Source organism: Vanacampus margaritifer, chromosome 1 (assembly GCF_051991255.1).
Source record: "Vanacampus margaritifer isolate UIUO_Vmar chromosome 1, RoL_Vmar_1.0, whole genome shotgun sequence".
Lineage (NCBI taxonomy): Eukaryota > Metazoa > Chordata > Actinopteri > Syngnathiformes > Syngnathidae > Vanacampus > Vanacampus margaritifer.
Window position 1 is genome coordinate 54718354 of NC_135432.1, and position 27984 is coordinate 54746337.

The 27984-nt window shown below is 38.6% G+C and overlaps 1 protein-coding gene across 5 annotated transcripts in view; it reads right to left on the minus strand.

Annotated features, from left to right (window-relative positions):
• The window catches only part of arid1b (AT-rich interactive domain 1B), a 239131-nt gene that overhangs the window by 45436 nt on the left and 165711 nt on the right, over positions 1-27984 (minus strand). For 4 of the 5 annotated variants that reach the window (XM_077555261.1, XM_077555252.1, XM_077555243.1 and 1 more), the window contains exons 6-7: positions 11015-11101; positions 5899-6030 (exon numbers count right to left, since the gene is read on the minus strand). In XM_077555261.1, coding sequence (XP_077411387.1) covers positions 5899-6030; positions 11015-11101 — 219 coding nt within the window. The remainder of the gene's footprint in view (positions 1-5898; positions 6031-11014; positions 11102-27984) is intronic. The other variant, XM_077555274.1, reaches the window with a different exon arrangement.

The window sequence follows — 27984 nt, forward strand, 5'->3', positions numbered from 1 at the left end:
CAGTTAATTACTTGAATCTTTTGGAATGGGGGAAAAAAATGACCCTAATCATTTTATATGAACAAATGTTCTGAATGTCATATGCAAACATTTATTAAATGCTTTACTTTAATGCACGTGCTCGTGTTCATTGCTCAAACACAACCTGTGCTACCTTTAATGTAACCAACCGCTGTCAAGCTAAAGGATCATTTACGGTCAAAATTAATAGTGTGATTAATTTGCGTTAATGCATGATTAACTCATTCACTCGCAGCCATTTTCACTGAAGCAAACGCCTTCGCTCCCGGCTATTTTACTGGATTTGGACTACTTTTGTAGGGGCCACAGAATATTGCGTTCTATTGCTATAAGAAAATGGAACCTACCAAAAGAAAGATTAGAGTCTGTTCTTTCATCAGGAAAAAAAAGTAGGCTATATTTTTTATCTGTTTCCGTTTTGCAGCAATTGGCATTAGAATATAGCTTTCATCATTATTGACAAATCTGTTTAAAACTGTGGGGAAAATAGCTTTTTTGCAAGATGGCCCTGGTTGATCTCTTATACTCTAACTACCATTGCTTTAAGCGTTCTCTTTAGTTCAGAGGCTGATCAAAACCTTCTGTATGCTCTAGCATAAAAAAAAAAAACTAAACATAAAAAATGTATAAATACGTTTTTAGGACCATGGCAATAATTAAAAAAGAATGTTTTTATACGTTTTTGGGAGAAAATGATTTAATGCGATAATTCTTTGTGATTAATCAATGAGTTAATGCTTTAACTTTGACAGCACTAATATATATATTGTATAAACATAGAGTAGGAACGTATACGTATAAACATATTTGCAAACACGTTCAAACGGATTTGCCAGTCAAACATTTTTTACTCCACATTTGCAGTTCCACATACTAATTCTTTATTTGTCCCTTTTTCTGTCCGTGTGGCTCGTTGTCAACTTCCTGCCTGCTTCTCGGCCGCTTAATGCCTTTGGGGAATCTTGGTAGTATTTATAGCATAAAGTGAGGAAGAAGAAGAAGTCATAGTGCTCGTGGTTCTTCGTTCAAAATTACATGGAAATTCCCAGCAAAGTCACGCATTGGTCGCACACTATAGTCAGCGCTGGTCTTAATCTCTGGAGTCGCATGGGAGAGCTCAAGTGTGACCAAACAGATTAGTGCCTATTGCTCCCTCAGCAGGATGGACTGGGCATGTCTAACAGCCGAGACAGTCCCCCCCCCCCCCCATCCCCCCGGCTATGATGGAGCAACGGGTGATGGTGCACAATGCACTTTCCATTTGTGAGCTCCATCAACATAGATTAGAAAGCAGATTACATGACTGCGTGCAGGAGATGCCAAGGACAGCAACACCGGCACACTGTGCATGACTTGAACCCCAAAAATGAATAACATCCAGTTTTAGCTGGTGGATAGAAAATGAAAGATAGTCAAGTAAGAAGACGTGCCATTTCATAATCCTGTCAACCACAAATTGCTATTGAGTTAGTGTAGGATACAATTTACATACGAATTTCGGTTGTGTTGCCACCGTCATAAACCGTAGACCACCTGTATTGATTGCTGTACAGTGGAAATCAAAATTCCATGTATTATTGACGGCCAATAAACTGTGCTCACTTGGGACAGTTTCACATAGGGGTCTACTCACTTTTGTTGCCAGGGGTTTAGCTGGTAATGGATGTATTTTGAGTTTTTTACCATAAGGTCAAAGGAGGACACTAAATGCTGATATACATTTTTATGTGCACACATCTTTATTTATAATTAAATTAATTATATATATATATATTTTTTAGTTACAGTGGAACCTCAGAGTTCGAACGTCTCGAAACTCGTACAAATCGGACTTCAACCAAAAAGTCTTGGAGTAAAAAAATGCCTCGGAGTTTGAACTCATTTTCGGAGTTCGAACACCTAAGCAAAGCAAGCTAAGCCGAACGTGCCTTGAAAACAGGAAGCCGAGTGAAGCCGAAAACTCAGCACTGAACTAAAGCAAGCATTAACTTAGCATTTATCATCCACTGATGCCATCACACCACAACAAAAAAAGGTAAGGTATTTTTTATTGTTTAAATAATGTACAGGGTGTAAATGTAAAAAACATAAATAGAAATTAAAATAGGAATTCTTTGACTTTTAGAGCTTGGGAACGGATTAATTGCCTTTGCATTATTTCCTATTAGAAATCGGAGGTTGAATTATGTTCAAACTTCGAGGTACCACTGTATATATTTTTTAAGAGACCACATAAATACACATAGGGTTCCAAAGTGGAATAAATCAGACAATGATGGCACAGCATTTGTTTGGAAGTTTTTTCTTTCTCTCTTTTTTTTCAACCAGAAATGTTTTACTGCTGATTAGGGGGTACTTGGCTGAAAAACAATTTCACAGGAGGTACCTAAAAAAAAAAAGTTGAGAACCACTGTACTAAAATATCTGCAGCAAAGTGCAGGGTGTGCTCACTTTTTGTGAGCTACTGTATGACTGCTGGTATTTATTGATTGCAATTTCTATTTTGGCATTTTGCCTCCGCAACATCCAGCCTCGGCCACCTCAGCACTTTTCCTGACATGTCCAACAAACCAGAGAAGGGCTGACGAGTTCCACACACTGACAATTTTCTCCCAAATACTACATTCCCTCCCTTAGGATGTGGCTTGAGTCATAACTTGTCTATTCTCTGTGTGTGTGTGTGGCCAAAATTGAGAAACTCTGCAGGTTCGACAAGGCACTGAGGTTTCAAAAGTGCTGCTTGCACGGTCATTAGTAGTGGAGCGCTTAACCCCTGGAGGAGAAGTTGGGGGTGGTGGTGGTAGAGGAAGTGAAGCAATGGGTGGAAGAAAGAACACAGCCCAGATGGACTGATAATCTTTTCCTGTAATGGTATGACGTTCTCCTCCCCTGTCAGTCTGCTTTGGCTCGGGACCATGCGCGGGGCTGTAGAACAGCTGTTGGGACTGGAAGAGGAATATCAACAAAATATCCTCCAGTATCCACACACATGGGCATACTATGAGTGCTGTTGCGAGCTTTCTTGACCACAAAAACTGCACGGCTGCCATTTCCCATCAACCAACATGAGGATGTCGGAGTGTTTCATATTCTTGGGTGAACTCTCAGCTGTTTTTGGATGTGCGTGGCAGGTTTCGTTGCTGTGAATGTTCAGGTCAGCGGGCGGGCCAAGGAAAACAAAGAGCAGAGTTCAGGAACTTGGAGGCCGTTCTGTGTTGGATAATGGCTTACTAATTTGTCAGAGCGCTGGGGAAAGGCAAGGGAAGCAGATGGAGCTGTCATTTAGAGAGAATATTTATCAACAGCTGTCCACTCTGTTCATTACTTGGGTTTAGGTCCTGGCTATGTCCTGGAAGCCTAATTTCATTCACCAGGAGGCGTTATAAGGAAATTGCCAATATACGGTATGGACTTAAAAATTCCTTTTAGCAGTGTTATCGCATTTAAACTCTTATTACCGTATTTCCACAATTAATGGCTGAGGCTGAGGAGTACAAGATGTCTGTTAGAGGGTCATGATTTTGCGTTTTCAGCTCAATGTTAAGATCTTTTTCTCTAACACGTCATCACTTTCTCTCAACAATGGCTATGATGTCATCGAGTTTGCAGTCCATTCGTTTGTTGTGCATATCTACTAGGAGTGGGAGAATCTTTGACTCTCACGATTTGATTCGATTCTGATTTGTGGGTCTGTGATTCCATTCAGAATACATTTTCGATTCAAAACTATTTTTGATTCATAATGATTTGATTGGCAATGATTTCTGCAAAGAATCGTCATGATCTACTCCAGTCTGGTTTGCAAGACAGAATGATAAATGGAGACAGTAAAACATACATACATATTTTTTTATCATTAAATTCAGTCCCAGCCCTTTTCACTGAAGCAACCCCCTTCACTCTTGGCTGTTTGACCGATTTTGCAAGGCCCACAGAACATCGTGTTCTATTGCTATAAAAACATGGAACCTACCAAAAGAAAGATTACTCTCTTCTTTAATCAGGAAAAAAAGTATATTTGTATCTGTTTCCATTTTGTAGCAATTATCATTAGAATATAGCTAAGTTTCATCAATATTCACATTCCTGGTGAAAACACTGACAAAAAGAGCTTGTTGCAATGTGGGCCTGGTTTATCTCTTATACTCTGCTGCCACCTGCTGGCCCTTTTTCATAACAACTACCAGTGCTTTAAGCGACCTCTTCAGGTCAGAGGCTGCATCAAAGAGTCCTGTATGCTCTAGCACAGGGGTGCTCAAGTTCGGTCCTCCAGAGCCACTATCCAGCCTGTTTTCCATCTTTCTCTCCACTAACACACCTGATTCATGATCAGGATCGTTATCAGGCTTCTGCAAAGCTTGCTGTTTAGCTGATCATTAGATTCAGCTGTGCTGTGCCCTGCTGTAGCATAACCCCCCCATAAAAGACGTATAAATATGTTTCTGGGACCATGACAATATTTAAAATACAACATGTCTATACATTTTTGGAAGCAAATCAGTTAATTACGTTTTGAATTGTAAGGAAAGTGCCTTTTTCCACAAAAACAGATTGTTGACCAAATCTGCTACTCTATGTAGCTAGCCATAAATTTGATAGCTTTTATAGTATTTACCACGAGTGATGATACTACCAGATGTCATAACAGTGAGAATTACAGCTCACTATTTATTTATTTACAACAAGAAAATATATAGGAATGGAAATTGAATCTACCCTCGTTTTCAGTTTTACGATTAATTATTAATAAGTAGGGATGAGCAAGTACCGATACCTAAAAACAGTATCGGGCTGATACTCGGCCTTATTTCAAGGTATCAGTACTCGTGACGGCAGCCGATACTGTAGCTCTTGTGGGCGTTTTACAATCAGGAACTACAAATTAGATATAAGAAGAACAGAAAATTGCCAATTTTAAGGACAAATGCTATATTGGGATATACAGCTGTAAGTATGTAAGTATGCTTATTTTTTTATATTTTAATTTTATGTATCAAAACCACTAATGGTATCGGTACTTGGTATCAGTGGCACTTCAAGAGTTTAGTTAGTAGGTATCAGTCTGGAAAAAAAGTGGTATCGAACGTTCCTATTAATTAGCATTCATATTTTTTGGGCTATATGCTAGTAGACTTGGTCATTCCTGCGCTAGATGCTTAAGTCTCAGAAAATGTGATGATGAAAGACTAGGAACCGAAAATATTTAACACATGACTGCAATATAATTTAAGTATTTAAGTACACACTATAAAAGGTTAAACCCAGAAGAATAAGGAAGTGTGACATACCAATCAGACGCCGTCACGCTTTGTGACAAGCTGGTGTTAAAACGCGCCATGAGCCATCCAATAACACGGGCTATTATATCACCATTCTGCAGCTAAACTTTGATGAAATCATCATCATTCTGGAGCCAGCTCACCATCTTTGCACGAGGAGGGCCAAGAGGTTAGTCTGCAGTTCAAATGTCTCATTAATATTTAGCGAGTCACACCCACGGAGAGCCACACGAGACGAGCGGCGTAGAAGACAAAGAGAGGATGGACGTGTCTTTCAAAATGAATCCTTTAATGTTCCTCATTAGCACGCTAACTTTGAAAGCAATGACACTGATGCCAAGGCCCAGCGCGACTGCCAACTACGGGACAATTGTAAAATAAATAAATCAATAAATCAAAAGTAAAATCAAATGGGATTTTCCCATCAGAGGCCAAAATCCTATATTGCCTTAACAGGCCTGAATGACACAAGGAAACACAAGAAGTGCTTTTCATTATTAATATTTCAAACAAAGTATCTCCAAGGACTTAATGTTAGACAAAACATGACGGCATGCGTGTGCATTCAGTTTAGTGCGAGGTACTGTAATATTCTAACCTTGGTGCCCTCCGTACGGGCTTTCTTGAGGTCCGTAGGGGCCTGTGGGGCCACTTTGGGAGTAGGGCCCCATCCCGGGAAACAATGGGAACTGAGAGCCAACTTGGTTCCTTGGCATGTTGGGCATGAACCCTGAAATTCACACAGAGTGACACAGGGTGTCAAAATTAATTCGGAGTTCATTTAAAGTTTCTTTAACATCACAAATGTTTTGAACGCACGATTAATGGCTGCCCCTTACTTGGAAAGCCTGTACTGGGGGAATTCCAGTCGCACCGAAGTTTGTATTTTACAATTTTAAAAATGTGCAGAATTTCACAAGTTACTTCATGTTAAAGATTAGATATAATATAATAAGAAAAGAAAAAAGCAAAGTCTTGTTGAAATGCAATTATGCCATCTAGTGGCAGAAAAATGACCTGAACACAAATCAATATCACTTTTTTTTTTTTTTTTACAATATAGTACATCTTTTTAATTTTAACTCAATTTTATGAAATTATTATGAAATTTCTGTATTTCTATTAGTTTTACATTTTTCCACTTTTATGTTAACAAGAGTATGAAAACAGATTTTTTTTAATTGTACATTTTATTGCACATTTAGAACAGATATAAAATTTGCGATTAACCATGAGTTAACTATTGAAGTAATGCGATTAATTACGATGAATAATTGTAATCACCTGATGTAAATAGACGCTTTCTCTTGATTATTCTTCAGTAAAACCCTCAAGACACAGACAACTAAGAATACTTCTTTCTTTAATAAATAACATCCGATATCAGGCCTTATTTCAAGGTGGTGGAAGAATGCAAGTTTAAGGAAAATGCTATATTTGGATGCATAGGACTTTAAAAAAATCGGTCTTTTTTTTATGTATCAAAAGTCCTAGTGGTATCGATGCACGGTATCGGTATGGGTGACTATTCAAGAGTTGAGTGCAGCGTATTTAAATTGTCTCCATGCATTCAACATTTTTCCCTTGACAGTTTTCCTGGACTGGACTTGAATTTTGATTGACTACCTCTCACTAGACAGTGGAAAACAAGCATTAGGAAAACGTGGACTAAAGTCACAGAATGTCTTGCAAAATGAATTCAAAGTACGCAAACACACACTGCGTGAGTTCCCCCTGCAAAGGGAGGCTTTAAACATTGTTGTGTAAGTGGGCAAAGAGCTCTGCGTGTACAGAATAAGCTGCCGATTTGACCATGGCTACTTCATTATTCTAAGCCGCTCTGTCAATAGGTGCCTCAAAGCCTCTCGGGCTAAAACTCGCCTCTACCATTCAAATTGACATTTGGAGCCATCCTCGTCTGGGATCGGCACTCTCGAGCCACCGTGTTCTTTTTCAAAACCCACAGAAAGGTCTCATGATCCAACACAAATGGGGAAAGGTCGCTGAATGGCCCTTGAAAGAGAAAAAAGTGTACGTGTCGGATGACGGTGAGTGTGTCAGACCAGGTGGGAATGGATTTGTACGCTTGAATGTAAATTTTGATATGCAGCCACTCTTTTGTGAGTTCGGGGATTTGTTAGTTGAAAGTGCAAGGTACCAGTTGGTGTCTATTTTTTTTTCTAATGATTGATTTGAATTCACTACCAGCCATTTTCACTGAAGTAACCCTCTTCACTCCGGCTGTTTTACTTCATTTGACTGATTTTGTGTTCTATTGCTATAAAAACATGGAACCTACCAAAAGAAAGATTACTCTCTTCTTTCATCAGGAAAAAAAAGTATATTTGTGTCTGCTTCCATTTTGCAGCGATTAGCATTAGAATATAGCTGAGTTTCATCAATATTCAAATTCCTGGTGAAAACACTGTCAAAAAGAGCTTGTTGCAACATGGCCCTGGCTGATCTCTTATACTCTGCTGCTACCTGCTGGCCCTTTTTTGTAATAACTACCAGTGCTTTAAGCCACATCTTCATGTCGGAAGCTCCATCAAAGGCTTTTGTATGTTCTTGCGTATATTATTATATATTTTCTTATTAATACCTTTGCTGGCGACTGAAGATGATAATTGACTCATTGATTCATTTTCCGCACTAAAAAGTTAATATTTTGTCCAAAATGAATTTGATAACTTCATTATGTTTCATGTAGAGTTAATACCTTTAAAAAATATTTTTTTCACTTACTGTCGACTGAAGATGACATCACCTGTGCTGAGGAAGTAGGTAACGACCAATCATGGCTCACCTGTTTTCTGGGTTTGGTCAGAAAAACTGAGCCATGATTGGATTAGTGCGGAAAATGGATCAATGAGTCAATTATCCCTTTAAAAAAACATGTTATATTAGATATACTGTATAGGTCTTTTTTTTTTTTAATGAATGAAAATATTATGTATCAAAAGTACTAGTGGTATCAGAACTTGGTATCGGTGACAACAAAAAAGTGGTATCGAACATCCCTAACCTAATGCATTTGTTGGTGAATGTGTCTGCATGTTTGTGTGCATATAATTGTGTCTCTGACTTTACGGGGGCAGATAACAAAGAACGCAAGCATTAAATGTGTGTGTGTGTGTGTGTGTGTGTGTGTGTGTGTGTGCGTGCGTGTCTGTGTGTGTGTGAAAGTGACGGAGGCCAAGACAGTTGGAGAAAACGTGTGTGTGGGAGGGAAAGAGCAGTGATTGGGGCCTGAAAGTGCTTAGGCTGCGAGTGTTGGGTTTAAGGAGCGAGGACATTATTGTAATGTTTTGCTTCCATTAGGATGAGAGGATGTTGGGAGAGGAGGATGTGGAGGAGGAAAAAAAATACTGTGTAATACCTCACTTTAAATTGCCTGGAAAATAGATGGAGGAGAAGAACAATGTGTAGAAAGCGCTAAAAGCAAATAACACATTCAAGGATTTTTGTCTTTCTGCTTGGTTCACTCCCCTAGTATGCATACAAAGACACACACGCACACACACACACGCACAATCTTTCCCTCTTCCTGGCAGAGCGACTAAAGCGGGCAGCCGGCAAAGCATACATGGGAAAAAGTGGGAAGGGACATTCAGCATATTTATCGAAATGAAGAGATGAGAGAGGCTCTTAAGGGAAGCGAGCGCTTGAGCAAAGTGGGTGTGTTTGGGTGAGAGAGTTGCGTGTGAGCGTGTGTGCGAGGGGGCGTAATTCTTGCTAGGAAAAGCCACACAAACAACAGCACTTTTAACCAGCGTTGTATTTTCTCTTGACTGGAATTGGGAGAGTTTAGAGGCATTAGAAAGCAGCATTAAATCTCCAGCTGGATTTTCATCTTGCTGGGAAAGAACCTTCATCCACTCCCCCTTGTCTGTCTGACTGATGCTGACACAGCGGCCGCATTCCATTTATGTTACGGCCTCTGTCTTGTGTTTGGGGCAAGATTTCAAATGATGCATACTGATGTTTATAATTACCAAAAAGCACCCAAAGAACAACTTTATATGTAACTTTTACAAACTAAACTACACATGTCAAAAATAAATCAAATAAAAACGAATTCACTCCCAGCCATTTTCACCGAAGCAACCCCCTTCGCTCCCAGCTGGTTTACTGAATTTTGACTGATGAGTGGCCAAGGACTGGACGGAACGTGACTGGACGGGCAGTGACTGGATTGGACGCCATGACTGACGGGACGTGAGAGGACTGGTCACCAAGACTTAAACATCCTCACAACAATTATTTATTTCAGGCACCAAGCTTAGGCAATAATTGTGACCTTATGTATTAAAGGATATTTATTGTGTCTTAGGCCCCGTCCAGACGGAAGCAGAGCCCGGCTTCGTCCCTCAAACAAATCTCGTACACACAGAAGCATTTCAAGACTTGCGTGTGTCCAAAAGAAGACGGTGAGGACATTTAACGGCTGTAATGTATATGCCAAGTCTGGAGTGGCGCTGTAGCGCAGCCACAGGGAGAAAAAGAATCAGCGAAGAAGACGAACATTTTTTTTTTAAACTTTATTGCAATCTACAGAACAAACATGGCTTTGCGTGTATCAAAACAACATGAAAAAGACGAACACAGGAGAAATGACAATGGCGGGTGATTAAAGTACAACACCGCTTGTTGAACGTGGGAATAAAGAAGCTAAATATTTAGCTGCAAAAGCATAAGCAAGCTAAGGAGGCTGCGCAAAACGACTACCACACGGCTATCCGATATTGTTGTTGACAGACTGACGGTTCGCGCGCAGTCACGCGAGAATTGGCGACCATTACCTTATCACTGGAGGAGTATCCTACATATGGTATCCAGACACGTACGGGCGCGTTTTGAAATCTTTCCACTCTTTAGCCCGGTTTCAAAAGTGATCGGTTTCAAGCTCCGAAACCGCGGCATCATGTGGACGAACGGCTTAAACGGTAAGAAACTTGTGAGGATACATTGAAACTGACTTTCGTGTGGGCGGGGCCTATATACACCAACACAAATGAGACACACGGAAACATGACAAAAAACATGGAACCTACCATAAGAAAGATTGGAGTCTCTTCTTTCATCAGGAAAAAAAAGTCTATTTCTATCTGTTTATATATAGAATATAGCAAAGTTTCATCGATATTTACATTCCTGGTGAAAACACTGTCAAAAAGAGCTTGTTGCAACACGCTGATCTCTTATACTCTGCTGCCACCTGCTGGCCATTTTTTTTGTAATAACTACCATTGCTCTAAGCAAACCTCTTCATGTCAGAAACTGCATCAAAGCCTTCTGTATGCTCTTGCATAAACCCCCTTCCCCATAAAAACATATAAATACTTTTTTGGGAGTGAAGGACAAAGTATAAAAAAAAACATTTATACATTTTGGGGTTTGAATGAGTTAATCATGTGACAAAAACAGCAGGACAAACTTTGAAGTGTTTCAAGCATTATTATCCGTTCACATTCAGTCAAATGTTTCAGATCTCATTGGACGGCGCTTCACAGTGCGAATGGACAATGACCTGTAGCAATCTTGTGAAAAATACAAAGAAGTGGAATGTGATGCAATGGCCAAGTCAGTCATCTGACCTGAATCCAATTAAGTTTACACTTCACTTGCGAAAGACAAAAGTGAAGGGAAAATGCTTCAAGAACAAAAACAAAAAAACAAAGACAGTTACAGGAGAGGCCTGGTAAAGTACATACCTCGCTCGTGAGGCATAGGTGAGCGGGTGATTGGTGGACGGGATGCCTCCGATCCATTCCCAGAACTCTGTGAGTTTGAGGCGGAGCCTTCAGGAAGACACAAAGTCACAATATGAAAATTCAGAAATCCAACAATGTATTATATAGATTGGCAAATTAATTTTCAGTAACACTTTATAATAACTATCTGTTATAACACGTTAATAGATCATTAATAAACGGTTAATTAATCGGTTATTTACTAACTGTTAATGAGGAATAGTTGCAAATTAAGAATAATGTTCCATTAACATATATATAAACTATTAACTGAAACTCAACAAATCACTAGTAATTTACTAATGGCTTGTTTATGATGTATTACTCATTTAGTAGGTATAGTTATAAATCATTAACTGCAACTCATTACCTACCAGTTTATAAATGATATATTACCTAGTTATAAGAGATAGTTATAATAAAGCAAAACATACGGCCCGCGGGCCGAATCAGGCCCACAAAGGGATTTAATCCGGCCCGCGAGATGATTTTGTAAGGTAAAAAAAAATATTTGTAGTATATAATAATATAATAATATAACATATATATTCGTAATCTCGCAATATTTTACACACCACCTAAACTTATGATTTGTTAAAAATAAATTAAATAAAATCATAGACTGACATAAACGTGTTAAATACGACACAAATTCAATTACTATATGAGAAGGATTAATGTCCTTATAACGTCATCAACTGTGCCACACAATGCATTCTGGGAACAATATATATGCAAAACGGGTAACTACAACACATCCGGAACTCGCACAGGCAAAGTGTTGCTGCGTGCCATTTGCATTCATGTTATTTAATGAAACAACATAATTAGAGTTGAGCCCCGTAATGTAGGGCTGGCCCACAAATAGCGAAAATCTGCGTATAATTGACAGCAATTGTTTTTAAGTTATATACCATGATTTTACCGATCTGGCCCACTTGGTAATATATTTTCTTGGTAATATATTTTCCTAATATGAATTTGACACCCCCTGTTGTTGTTCACAATCACATGGAGCACTCAACACAACCGCTATCCATGAACTTGTGTCTATTAATGATCAGTTAAACGACAAATGCACTTCCAGAGGCCATGTTGAGTCTTTTGACCCGGTGGCAGCTCTTTGTGTAAGCATTCAAACATGGGAACCATCCCCTGCAGGAAACCAGAGCCATTTGGGGATCATCGATTTGGTGCTCGCGCGTGTCTTTGGGCTGTGTAGGTTCCATTGAAATCCAATAAGAAGTTGAGAGACTGATTAGGACAATGGCAGACAAGGACCATAGTGGATTGATTTGGCTTGCAGCAAGGAGACAGAGCGGCAAATGTAACCTTTTATCTTTGGATTCGGGCCTTTAAACAGTTTGAGGCTCCAAACTGGCTGTTGATGATGTGCGTGATTCACTGTTTAAGCCAGCATGACAAAAACAAAATTATTTTTGTGTACATTATGCTATCATGCAGCAGTAACAATGTGTACATCTGTCGGACTATTTATTTATGTATTTTTTTTAATTATTATTTTTAATTATTATTTTTAATTATTATTTTTAATTATTATTTTTTAATTATTTTTTAATCATTCATTCATTCATTCATTCATTTATTTATTTATATATATGAGGGGTGTCAACATTAGTGCGTTCATTTTGAGTTAATTTAAAGTTCCTTTAATTTTTTTTAACGAGCGATTAATGACCGCCCCTTATTTGCAAAGCCTGTAATGAGGAATTTCAGTCCCAACGCAGCAGACACGTCTGCGTCAAACTTTAGCAGTAATAAATTGAATAATAATGCATACGTATATTTGTAAAGACTGGGTTCAAGTTGTATTTTACCATTTTAAAAATGTGCAGAATTTCCCAAAGAGATAGCTCTTATTATTATTAGATAGCTCTTAATATGAAAAGAAAAATCCACTGGGCTGTCGCCAATGTCTTACATGTCTTACATATGCATTTGTGCCATCTAGTGGCAGGAAAATGACCTCAACACAAATCAATATCACACTTTTTACAGTACAGCACATCTTCATTTTAACTCAATTTTAGGAATTATTATGAAATTACAATATCAATGACTAAAAGATGTAGCCGCATTTCTATTAGTTTAACAATTCCCCCCCATTTTTATGCTAACAAAAGTATGACCACTTAGAACAAACACTTTATTGTACATTAAGAACAGATATAAAATGTTCGATTAATCACGAGTTAACTATTGAAGTCATGCTATTAATTACGATAAAAAAAATGTAATCGCCTGACACCCCTAATTTATTTACGTGTGTGCATGTGCCGCAGCTGCCAAAAGTAGCGGTAATACATGACTGGAGGTGGCACACTCTCCACATAAACGAACCCAATTAAGTCAACATAATTGCTTGGCATAAAAGTGCATAAACAACATTTCCTTCCACCAGGCCGCCTACAGTCACAAGCACTCACACACGTGAAAGTAATAAAAGCAATTGCGCAGACACATGTAAATAAACACTCACAAGTACACGAGAGGACACAACGTAAGAGCACAAAGGCATTGGATATGTGCCAAAAATGTAACTCCCATTCACACACAAACACGCACACACACACACACGCGCGGACCCCTGCCTCACACATGAGTGGATCCGGCGGCACTGCTTCAAAGAGAGAATATTCGATTAGTTAGTCTGTCAACATGTGGCAGGAGGGAAGGGAAAACATCCGTGCAATCGTTGAAGCAACTCTCAGATAACGGCGGAAACATTGTCTACGTGCCACAATGTGGATAGGATGAGAATACTTCATCAAAAAGTTTGGTTTGAAGCACAGCTACAACATTGCAGGAACAATTGGAAGGAGATTGACATCTCACATGGACTATTTATTTACTTTACTGGGGAAGCTCAGTAAAATTAGTTTTTATTATTATTGTATTGTATTGTATATTGTTATTAGTTCTGTCAAGCGATTCATTTTTTATCGATGAAATTTTCCACAGGGCTGTGCAATTAATCAAACTTCAATTACAATTTCAATTATTACACTTCACAATTACAAAATTGGCATAATGGTAAACAAAAACAAAAGATTATTAATACAAATTTTTTGTTGTTTAAATGTATATGTTTGCACATTTTGTAGCTTATTTTAAGATAACTAATTTAATACATCTTGCTTGGTCTATAAGAAACTTGTTTCAAAGAAATTTATTTGTCTTGATATTTTTTTACATTTAAACATTTTCTCTTTTTGCACCAAAAAACAAATGGTCTTCCTAATCGCGATTTCCATTATTACCAAATTATTTGCGATTAATTGTGATTAACTCATTCACTGCCATTGACGGCTTTAGATGTCAAAAATTCATTTGAACTATTTCTGTTGGTTTAACATTTTTTTCCACTTTTAACAAGAGTATGTAAACCTAGAAAAAAGTTGCTATTGTACATTTAGAACAGATATAAAATTTGTGATTAACCGTGAGTTAACTATTGAAGTAATGTGATTAATTACAATTTTGCAAATTTTTAATTACAATTAATTACAAATAATTTGTAATAATATTTTCTTTTCGTTTTTAAAATAATCATTTTTCCAAAAAAGAAAAGATTATTAAAATTAGGGCATCAGGCGATTATAATTTTAATTGTAATTAAGTGCATGACTTCAATCGTTAACTCATGATTAATCACAAATTTTATATCTCGGCTAAATGTACAATATTTCTTTTCATATTCTTGTTAACAAAAGTGGAAAAAAATGTTAAACTAATAGAAATAGTTCAAATTAATTTTTGACGTCTATAGCCGTCAATGGCAGTGAATGAGTTAATTACATTTTTCTACTTACGCTTCTACTTTTTTCTTCAAAGAGTGTTACAGATATTTACTTGAATAAAATCTTGGAATTAATGTAAAATCATCAAATAGAGTATATATATGACCAAAGACTGCTCCACTAGCTTTCTTGGATCCTTGAATAGAACGCTTCTGTAACACACAACTGTTTAAGAAAATTATCAAAACGGACTTAACTTTACAGGCCAATGGGCCGTCTTTTTTTCTCTCATAGAAACAATTCTCAGAACTTCTCACTTGCAGTTTTAGTTATGCTCACAAGCATCACACTTCAGAAGGTCCCGTGGAGGAATTTTGCTCTGAGATGATACACCAAAGGTGTACAACTAATATGCTATTTGAATTTTGGCTTTGTATAGTGCGCACATTACAAGCGTCAAGTAATGGAAAGTAAAATGAAATATAGTCTATGTCTGTCAGTCTTCGCGCCAGTGGCTAAGTTAACAGGAAGTGAATAAAACTGAGTTAACTGTAGAGTTAATGCTTTAATTTTGACAGCCCTCATTTGTATATATACAAACCTGTCATACATAGTTGATAATATAACTACAAATACAGGGACGCCGAGTTCCAAATGTTTAGTTGAATTTGACGTATTTAAAACACTTGCGCTGACTTGCGCCTCATGCTACTCACTACTGCGCCCTAGTGGCCATCACCTGCTATTGAGATATATATTGAGATACTTCACTTCAGTAGCACGTTGGCCATGTGCCTGATGATAAAAATAATATACCTGAAGATGAACATTCTGTTGTGCATTTTGCGATTTTATTATTATTTTTTAAATTACAAAGCAATGCGAGTAACTTTAACTCATTCACTGCCATTGACGGCTATAGACGTCAAAAATTAATTTGAACTTTTTCTATTAGTTTAACATTTTTTCCACTTTTGTTAACAAGAGTATGAAAACCTAGGAAAAAAATTACTGTACATTTAGAACAGATATAAAAAATTGTGATTAATCGTGAGTCAGGCGATTACATTTTTTTATTGTAATTAATCGCATGACTTTACTAGTTTACTCATGATTAATCACTAATTTTATATCTGTTCTAAATGTACAATTAAAAAAATTCTAGGTTTTCATACTCTTGTTAACAAAAGTGGAAAAAAAGTTAAACTAATAGAAATAGTTCAAATGGATTTTTGACGTCTATTGCCGTCAATGGCAGTGAATGAGTTAATTTCTACTCAAAATGGCCGCTATTATTGAGTAATGCGTTACCGGCATCACTGCATTCTGTTACTTGTTTCAGAGTAACACTACACAAAATAACAGGTCATTTATGGCGAATCCCAAATTATTTGTATACAAATCTAACACTCGTAATCTATACACACAAAATAACTAGCAGCTATTTGTCGCCGTTGAGTGAATTACAGCAATGGTTTAGTTTGGCAGATAAATCAGACGGCAAAACAATGAAATGACCTGCCGTTATGCGAGTGTGTGTGCGTGCAGGGATGCATGCCAGGCATCAGCTTTAGCTGTCAGACCCTGTTTGCTTGGATGGCAGACTGATGTTGGCAGCAGATTGCGCCGTGTGCCCCCGCGTGCACGCGCCGCTGTGTGCACTACACAACCATGCGACGTCTCGCCTTAGATGAGACGGGCAACGACAAGGCGTTTGCGTATACGTGACACTGATTAAGGGAGATGACAATGAAAAATAATCACAAACAGAAAGTCTCAATGACGAAGAGAACATGGAGAAGTGATAAGAGAAGACTCGCGTAAGTTTGATAAAGCTTCGGCCGCGCCCCGTCTTACTCCAGTTAAGCTTCCAGCACTTGGTAATTATTTCACTACCAATTAGTGTCCAAACAAAGCCTATCTCTCCCTGACAACCTCCTCTCCCCTGTCCTCCCTCCTCTCCTCACCCGAAACGCCATTAAATAATTATGCTTAAATAAAACAAACAGGCTCCACACTGAGTCCTGGCACGCTTAATCTGTACCATTAATAATTCATACGCCGAATCTCTGACACGCAGTTCTTCACCATGTGCTGCTGGGAGAGAGAGCGAGAGAGAGGACGAGCTAAATGTCAGCAGTATATCATTTCCTGTATACACACAAAAAATAATAATAATTTGTATGGAAATGCTTCTGCCATGCAGGTCGTCTTCCGAGCTTTGCATATGTGTGTGTGTGTGTCATTTAAAAGCTTGTGTTTATCCAATTGTGGAAGACTCACTGTGCACTCTTCTATTCTAACGATGCACGTTAGCACGTTAGCATGCAAATACCGTACACGGGAATCAATCTTACAGCCCGTATGTTTTTGCTCATGTATGTACACCAGTGCTATAGACATTTTCCATTGGCAAAACAAGATATTACAAGGTGTGACGGAAACCAGTACTGACTGAGAATATTTGTCATCGCTTCATCATTACAATATTTGACCACACAGTCGTTGGCAAGAGATGAGAACAATAAACACGTGCTAACGTTAGCGAACCTTGTTGCTACTGTGATTGAAAAGTCAACACAGGACTCTAGCTGGATTCTGAAGTATTTGGTTTAGGTGAACGGTATGGGATTTTTAATAATAGGTTTTAGGTGAACTAATGAGTACACACACATGCACATACTCACCTACGTACACGATTAAAAAAAAAAAAGAGCAATGATGATGACATGTCAAATCTGTAAAATTACCGAATGAACAATACTGAGCGCTTAGAAAAAAAAAAAAAAGAAAAAGAAAAGTTGGCCTGTGCTATTGTTAGCATGTGTCATGTTTCGTTTTTTTTGGTTGGTGTTTTTTGTCTTGTGTTCCTGGTTTCCTCCCTTCTCTCGTTATGTCTAACCACCTGTGTGTGCCTTCCCTTCCCCAGGTGTGCCTCATTAGTGTTGGTGTATTTAGGCCCCGTCCGCACGAAAGCCAGTTTCAATGTATCCTCCGTTTAGGCCGTTCGTCCACATGACGGCGCAGTTTCGGAGCTTGAAACCGTTCACTTTTGAAACCGAGCTCCAGAGTGGAAAGATTTCAAAACGCGCCCCGTACGCGTCCGTCTGGACACCATATGCAGGATACTCCTCCAGTGATGACGTAATGGTCGCCAATCCTCGCGTGACTGCACGCGAACCGTCAGTCTGTCAACAACAATGGCGGATAGCCGTGTCGTAGTCGTTTTGTGCAGCCTCCTTAGCTTGCTTATGCTTTTACAACAAAATATTTTGCTTTTTTATTCCCACGTTCAACAAGCGGTGTTGGACTTGAATCACCCGCCATTGTCACTTCTCCTGCGTTCGTCGTCTTCATGTTGTTTTGATACACGCAAAGCCATGTTTGCTATGTAGATTGCAATAAAGTTCGGGGAAAAAAAGTGTTTGTCTTCTTCGCTGATTCTTCTTCTCCCTGTGGCTGCGCTACAGCGCCATTCCAGACTTGGCGTATACATTACAGCCGTTAAACGTCCTCCGCGTCTTTTTTTGGACACACGCAAGTCTTGAAATGCTTCTGTGTGTACGAGATTTGTTTGAGGAATGAAGACGGCTTTGCTTCCGTCTGGATGGGGCCTTAGTCTGTTGCGTTTGTCCAGTCTGTGTGAGAGCATTGTCTTATGTTATGTGTGGAAGTTTGTGTGTCAAGTCACCGTCACTCCACGGCAAGTCAAGTCGAGGCAAATCAGGTCACGTCACGCTCGTTCCAGTCTGGTGACCAGTCTATTCATGTCCCATCCAGTCATGGCGACCAGTCCAGTCATGTCCCGTCCAGTCATGGTTGCCCGCTCACCTTTCTCCCTATGGTTAATAAAAATAGCATGCATGTGCACTTGATTCCTGTTTCCCTGCTTTTGGGTCCATCAGCCCTCATCCACTCATGTTCCACCCTGACAGCATGTTTTGTTCTGTGCGGTCATTGAAACTGAGTGAAGTCAAATTGGAACTGTAGACAATTGTGTATTAAAGATTATATGAATGCGTATCAATCAGAATAGTAAATACATGGTGCAATTCTGCCTCAAAGCAAAGGTTCAATTTAAAGCAACAATATGCAATTTTTAAAATAAATTGCTGCCCACCCTTTCACTGCCACTGACGTTTAAAGACGTCAAGTAAAAACCTACGCTTCACTGCCAATGACGTCAAAAGACGTCATCCAATGATTTTTTATTTTTTTTTGAAACGGGTAGAGGAAACCCTTCCGCATGTCTGGTGAAAGTTTCCAGTCTGTTTGTTGTGCCTAATGACTATTTTTGGCCCCTAGAGGGCAGCAATGACTCTCTTTTGACAAGATCGGGTGGGCGTCAGTAGAGGCGGAGCTAGAGCGTCGAGCAGGAGATGAGAATGGAAGACAAAGGAAAAATGGCAGCCGGTCGCGAGGAGCTCACGCCCGAGACGTTTTTTTCAAAGACCAAAAGCATCGCTGAAAAAGCACATTGTTGACGACGATGATCATCATCGATGATGAAGATGAGGGTGGTGACTCCGTGGTTGAGAAGCATTGACGCGGCAGTAGAAGACGTTCGATGGAGCTAGATGGAGGAGGGAACGGGCAATGGCGAGCGTTTGCAAGCAGCTCTACACTTACAAGACGAAAGGCATCGACCAACGCTAAAATAGTACATTGATGACGACGGTGATCATCCTCGATGATGATGAAGGTGAATCCGAGCTTGACGGCGAAATTGGAACCGCTGACGCGACGGCTATGACGGTGTCGTAACGCGGAACACAACCGAGCACGCACATGCGGACGTTCGATCGGACGACGGAGAGTGCCCCGAGTCCAATGCATATTCATCGGAGGAAGTGTGTACAGTCTGCTACTTGCTTTTTATTCCCCGGAAAAAAAGGCCGTCAAGAAAGTGTAACGTTTGCACGCAAAACGGACCAATGTGAAAGTGAAAGTAAACTGTTGTGCGAGTCCTGGCGTCTCCTTGCACGCAGGAGAGCGTTACAAAAGGAAAAACTGTATTTGAAACATCCACATAATTGTAAGTAGTACCACAGTTGCACACATTTGTAAATAGTTTGCGAAATTGTTTTGTCAAATTGTTACACTGTTGAATGGAAATAAACGTATTTTGCAATCAAAAAACACTTTTTCATTGTTGGTGAAAGCGTTTTACAGAAGTAAAGCACTATTTAGGTGTTTGTGGCATCATTCATGGACAAAAAGAAGTGTACAATTCACTAGAGTGCATGAAATAACATCGTTTCACAAAAAGCCGTTTTTCTCCGCTTTTTGTTTCAAAACAGAGAATTTCGGTGAAAGTAACCATTTTCTATTGTTGATTACTGAAGAACGGAATAAGGTAGAAACAAACTTTTTTTTCTGATGAAAGCTGAGAGTCCAATCTTTCATTTGGTAGTATGTGTGTTTCCATAGTCCAAACACAACATTTTCTGTGGACCTTGAAAGATCACTCAAAATGCTTAAATCGGCTGGCAGTGGGGACAACCCGTTTCTGAAAACGTCTGGCAGTGAAAGAGTTAAAATGGTTAGACAATATTCACAACGTAAAAAAACGCAGATTCCAGGAACATCATTGACAAACTGTCCAAGAGGCATCATCAGATGTACCAGTACATGTTTTTATGTTACAAATAGACAGCGAGCTGATCCGTTGGATCGGACAATATTTAGCAATTTATGCAAAATCGGTGATCAGCTGTAATGTCTTTATTTGCCCGCTCGATCAATGAAGTCATTGATCAACTCCACGAAATAAGACATTTATGTTTAATGTTATTTGCATATTTTGAGGACCCCCCATGCATTTCAATTGACTTCAGTTATATGCGGGGTTTCGCTCTTCGTCCCTCTCTCACGCAAATGGCGGCGGTCAACTGTAGAGTAAATAACATAAAAGTTTTTTTAAATATAGATATATTGCTCCAATCGCTGTAATCGATTATCGGTTGTCACTCGTTGATCGCTGATCAGCTAATAAATCCTCATCGTGTAAAGCCTAGTTATAAATACTGTCTAATCATTTTAGTGGGTGTGTAGACTTTTTATATCAACTGTATTTACACTAGAGGGTGACACGAGAGTGTTTTTTTTTTCACTCCCATCGCATGAACTACTCTGAAAGAAAGAAAAAACTCGGCCCAGGCCCACACCATAATAATAATAATAATAATAATAATAATAATAATAATAATAATAATAATAATAATAATAATAATAATAATAATAATAATAATAATAATAATAATAATCCCCTCCTGCTCCCGTTCATAATGACTCCCACTTCCATATTACTACCATTTTGGAGGTCAGCTACATACCAAAAAAAAACAAAAAAAAAACTGCACCTTTATGATTTTTTCCCCCCTACTGGATAATCCTGCTCCCAATCCCATAATTAAAGGTAAAGTTGACTCCCATCCCAGGATTTACCCCCCAAAAATGTCAGCCTCTAATTTACACAATCCACTCGCTAAAATGATTAATATTTCTAACACGGGCAAGTTGTGTTCATTCATTGACGTGTTTGTTGTTGACTTGCTCGCTACTGTGTACAATATTCACATTTTTATTATTATTATTTTTGTGTTTGTGTTGAGTGTGAGAGTCAACAGGAGGTTATTGAGTTTTTGTTTAAAAAAAATATATATTTCAATGATGCGTTAAATAACAGTAAACTAATCAGTATAAAAAAAATACAGATTTTCCCCCAAAACTTTTCCTATGAGGCACCAGGGCCAAAAGTAATGGAAGTTCATTGCATTTATTATGGGGAGATAATACTCTTCGGTAAAAACCAAAAACACATTTCAAATTCCTCTTCCGCAAGTACTGTCAAGGCAACCCGGAGTCTTCGTTTGAAGAGAGGGAATGTAGTCTTTGAAGCTTTTTTTCATCAGGATTTCAAACGCAAAAGCTTGTTAAGTTCAAAGCTGAGGGGGAGGAGTTGTGGCCATATTTCTGTTTTGTTTCAGGGCTCGTCCTAATATTAAGCTTCAGAGGAACTGCATGTGTGTGTGTGTGCGTGTGCTTATATGAGTGCACGTGACATGGTGTGTGTTGTGGTGCCAACAAAGTAAAGTCCAATATAGAATCAATGACAAGTCCCCTTGTGGTACAGTACGTCATGCATGCATGTCTGTGTGCAGATATCGCGCTCTGTGCACTGAAAAAAAAAAAGTCCTTTGACTTTACTTAATTTGGTCATGTACATCGGTTGCATATGATTCAAATGTATTGAATTAATATCGTTATGCATTATTAACTCATTCACTGCCATTGACGGCTATAGACGTCAAAAAATCATTTGAACTATTTCTATTAGTTTACTTTTTTTTTTTTTTTTACTTTTGTTAACAAGAGTATGAAAACCTAGAAACAAAAATTGTACACTTCTAACAGAATTTGTGATTATTCGTGAGTTAACTAGTGAAGTCATGCGATTAATTACGATTATTAATATTAATTGCCTGACGACCCTCATTTTTAATAATCTTTTTTAAAAAAAATAAAAGATTATAAAAAATTTGAGGCATCAGGTGATTACAATTTTTTATTGTAATTAATCACATGACTTAACTAGTTAACTCACGATTAATCCCAATTTTTATATATATTCTAAATTTACAATAAAAAAAATTCTAGGTTTTCTTAATCTTGTTAACAAAAGTAGAAAAAAAACATTAAACTAATAGAAATAGTTCAAATGAATTTACAATCTGGCAGTGAATGAGTTAATATCCATTTGTTCATGTCAATGTTTTCTCACAGGAAACAGGTTCAGTTCACATTTTTAAATGATCACGTCTACTTTACAACATTCCTAGAAAATCATGATGTCCTATCACTAGTGAGCTATTTTTTTACTGCAGCATACTATTTGGATTAAATTTGACCTGTTTTAACATTTGGCAGCCATAAAAATGAGTTTGAATGACTTTTTCTGAAGTGACACAAAATACCCTAATACACATAATACTACAATATTTGTTATTTTTTAACAGGTGCTACGTTTGTGAAACTGGAGTTTATGGTAACTTTGACCTGTATCTAAAGAAATGGAGTTAACAGTAAACGATTAATAAAATATATATTAATAATATAATATATAATATAGTTAGAAGCAGAACATTTCCACCTCGTTTGCTGCGGTCAACAACGGGTTCCTTTACAAAATTCACTCTGACCTCTGAGAGTGTGCTCACCATCCATTGATTTCTGAACACAGCCTATGTTTTAAACCAATCAGCAGCTTGTGCGTGAACTGTTTCCTTTCCTTGTACTGCTTGACACATTGGGCTCCGGGACTCCATTTTTTGCGGCACTTTCAATAACCGAATGGCACATTTGAACAACACTCTGAGTTTCCGAACGTTTTATATATATATATATATATATATATATACTGTATATCTCGATTTGATTCCGATGTTTGGGTGTGCGATTTGATTCAGAATCGATTATCCATTAAGAACGATTTTTGATTCGAAATGCATTTGATTGACAATGATTTTTGCTTCAATCTATAGATGTGCAAGGAATTGTAATGATCTACTCCAGTCTGGCTCGCTAATGCTAATTAGCGCGCTACTCACAGCACTTATATCACTCAAAAGAATGGCTCCACACTGCAAAAAAAACAAACTTTTATTGGAATAACTTGATCGTGACTTTTTCCTTCTACTCTGTAACGTGGCTACAGCTTAATGGTGTATTAGACCGCGTGGAACCACACTGCCCCTCAGTGGCCAAACCGGGTACAACATGAACAGCGCTCCAAATAAAGGCACACAGAGAAAGGCAAGACAGCATAAAATAATTTAAATAGAATCGATTTTGTGACATTTAAAATAAATTCTCAATTGTACAAAATGAGAATCTATTTTTTTGGGCACACTTATATATATATATATATATATATATATATATTTGGGGTGTGAATTGCCTAGTACGTGGCGATTCGATTCATATTACGATTCATAGGTCACGATTCGATTCGATACCGATTAATCCCGATGCGAATCTATACATTGATTATTGCGATTTTTTTTAAAACTCAAATTTTGAAAATACTAATCAGTAAACTTGTACATGTACACTGTAAGATTTGTATGAAAATGTATTTATTTATCTGAAAATTAAGGTTGCAGTCCGTTTCATGTTTGAACAGCACTGAAATAAAATATTAAGGCTTAATGTTCCATTAATATGACATTCTTCCATGCTTAATGTGTAAATCCTAACCCTAAGTAAGACGTTTTGTTGAATATTCCCATAAAAAAAAAGATGGATAAAAATCAATTCGGCGGTATATTGAATCGATTCGAGAATTGCACGCTGAAATATCGCGACATATTACCAAATCGATTTTTTCTAACACCTCTAATATATATATATATAAATTATGATATTTCTGGTGTGGGTCAAAATGGACCCAGAGCATACTATGTGAGCATGAGAAACAAACTTATAAGAGGGTTTGAGGAAGGACAGGCCCTCTTCAAGCAACAGAGGACATTTGTCCAAAAGTGAAGACATGACAGCGAGCTCAAGAGAGAAAATCCTGCTTCAGCACCGCCTCTTAATGCAACCCTTAGGCCGTAAATGTACACACACCTTCTCCAGCCAGCACACCCACAACAAGGTAATATCTCCTCCTTGACTTTATAGGCGAGAGGAAAATAAACAAGAGACTCCGGTAATGGTGGTTGAGCTTTCAATGGGTGTAAGCCGATGCCTCTCCAAGCCAGGGGCTGATGCCAGTTTAACTAGCCCTGCAGGGGACGAGCGCGGGCCTGCAGTGGCTCACAAAACAAGCGCTCTCACTCTCCAGAGATCCTCATTACTTTCAGCGCTGAGTAGCAAGTGTAAGTAAAACAAAAGTGCAGCTTAAGCTAAAAAATGCAGCGAGCGGGATCGAGAGAAGTAGATGTTGGGGAGAGCGTAATAATTGAACACCGCGCTCCAATTTGAATACTCCACTTGGATGGAGTCAGAAAATATATTCTCAAAATGGCTAACACAAGCTTCTTTAGAAAAAAAAACATGTTTTGTTTGTGCTGTGTGAGTTTGTAACCAGAGGGGAGGACATTTTGCCGTTTTTTTACGTTAGGAGAAGATGACGATTGGGATGGTGGGAGGGTTTTAATGTGCAGATGGGAAAGGGAGGAAGAAGATAAAACAGAAGGACAGAAGAGGGAAAAAAGAGCTGCAGGAGTAGTACGGAGCAATACGGGGAGGAGGGGGAAAGCGGGCCAGAACGGCGATGGAAAAAATGGGCCTGGTACCTCGGCGGGAGGCCAGCACCGCAGCAACGCTCCGAGCGAATGCAAACACAGAGAGGGGAGGGGGTTCGAGGGCTGCATATGAGGGAAAGTGAGACACAAGAGAGCGAGAGCGTGATGAAAGTAATATGAGGCCGAGAGAGGGACAGGGAGAGCCACGGGCGCTGTTCCCATGCAGGCTCTTTGGGAGTGGTGCGACCAGGAAAAAGAAAAAAAAAGAAGAAGAAGAAAATCTGTTCTGCTCCCTTCACACTGCATCAAAATTCAACCCCCCTCCTCGCTCCCACAACCTTCTTGTAATAACTTGCACCCCTAACAGAAGAAAAATAAGTTTGGATGAGCATTCCCGTGGTGCGTTTTCCACTTGGATATTTTGCAGCTTGCAAATGAGTTTCTGTCTGTGCTCGGGGAAGTCATTTAACTGACGGCATTATCAACAACGGCCACCTCAGAGCATGCGGCGCTCATTTGTGCTGGATCCCTTCCGGGCGTTTGTGCTCGACCTTTGACCTTAGCGGGGAAAATACACCGCAAAGATATCTTTATATCTGCGGTGCCGCTATGATCACAGATTGGAATATTAATGTGTTTTCTTGCCCAAATTACAAGCAAACCACAGGCTATGATGCAAATTATGGCGATGGGATGTAAAACAAGTTGGACCCTTGAGCTAACCCAGCCTTGTTCACGCACTGCCACGCATCTGCTTACATCTCCTCATCCCCATCGTACTGATCCGAGTTCTTATCTAAGGATGTACTTCAAGAGACAGGCTTTTCTGCAGGTAGCAGCGAATCTAATTTAACTCATTCACTGCCATTGATGACTATAGACGTCAAAAATTCATTTGTACTATTTCTATTAGTTTAACATTTTTTCCCACTTTTGTTAACAAGAGTATGAAAACCTAGTAGAAAATTATTGTACATTTAGAACAGATATAAATTTTTTGATTTATCGTGAGTTAACTATTGAAGTCATGCGATTAATTACAATTACAAATTTTAATTACCTGACGCCCCTAATTTTTAATCATCTTTTCTTTAAAAAATAAAAATAAAAAAATTAAAAAAATTTCTAGGTTTTCATACTCTTGTTAACAAAAGTGGAAAAAAGTTGAAGTAATAAAAATAGTTAAAATTAATTTTTGACGTTTAAAGTCGTCAATGGCAGTGAATGAGGTAATGTTTTTTTTTTAATACAAATTTTAATTACCTGACGCCCCTAATTTTTAATCATCTTTTCTTTAAAAAAAATAAAATAAAAATTTGAATTTTTTCTAGGTTTTCATACTCAGACAGACTAGGAAGTGGGAACAAACTGGCCGAAAACCAGCAATATTGGTTGTTCGTCGATGGCGGAAGGGAGTGCATACGGTGTCGATTACTACTCATCAAGTCCGTAGTTATGACCGTCATGTCTAGTAATTATTATATTTAAAATATATTTTTCCACATTTTACATCTTTGAGTCTACTTATATGGTTTGCTTGTGATGACTCCATACAGGCGACTTGTCAAAACTAAGTCCCAATGTTATAATAAACATAATTTGATTTTTGATCTTTTTAAACAACTTTAACAGGAAGCTATTTGACTCTTTGAGTTTCACGCATCCCAACTTTGCCGCTTCATTCCTCTTTATATCCGTCTGGATGAGAGACAAATATCCTCTCGCCTTCTCTCCAATTTTTCACGAAAGTGCAAAATTATTCAAACGACACGAGTCAACGTCAAAGCGGAGAAGGCGTTTATGTCTGACGGAGAAATCGAGACGTTATTTTGCACATGCATACGAGGAGGGAGGTCGGCGGTTGAGCAATGTGATTTCTGCTCGATTGTCACAAATCTAGCGCAACAGAAAAATCTATTTGGCCCACTGTGTGCCTTTTTTGGCTCCAGGAGAGCAAGGCGAGGGCCGGATAATGTTCAAGTGTATTGGATTTTCTTCATGGAGAGACTAGAAAAGAGAGAGAAAGGCAAAAAAGGGGGAATCACAGGCATGCCTTGATAGATTTGTGTAAGTGTACGGCTGCATGATAGCCCGGCAATATGTCAGCCCTCCACTTGCCTCACCTCTGACTGCGGCTCGATCACAGTCACATCCCGGCAAGCGAGCATTTAGAAGTGATTTGTATGTGCAGCCACGTGTGCCGCTATGCATGCCCTGCCTGGCTGCGGTGTTATTTTTCAAATATATTGTGTGTAGGTGTTTGACAGCCGGGTGAAAGGATGACATGATGAAATTGCTCCCTGACCGCTGGCACGGCGCGCGTCGTCCTGTGAGAGCTCAGCCGTGTGACGTGTCGCATCAGAGCACTGAGAGAGGCTGACAACATCACACTGGTGCTTAAATGCTTGGCATCCGTGAATGTATAAAAAAGAAAAAAAAAGGACATTTATGCTTTGACAATGGAATATTATATACCTTCCAGAGATTATGCTAGCCAGCTAATGCTGTATAACCAGGGTTGGGTGGGTTAGTTTTAAAATGTAATCCATTACAGTTACAAGTTACCTGCTAAATTTTTTTTAAATTAGTAACGTAATCCAAGTACCATAACATTAAAGTAATGTAACTGGATTACTTTTGGATTACTCTAATATTGAGTATGCTCATGAAGACAAAATAAATATAAATATCACCACAATATATATTCTATACAATGTGCCCCTGCTATTTGCGGGTGACCGGGACCCGGGCAGCCTATAAATAGCAAAAATCCTTGTGTAATTAAAAAGCGTGTAGGCTATTGATTGATTGAAGGCTGTTTTCGAACTGTCACTGAAAGCAACCACACCTCATAGATAGATAGATAGATAGATAGATAGATAGATAGATAGATCCAATGAAGATGATGATGCGTGACATC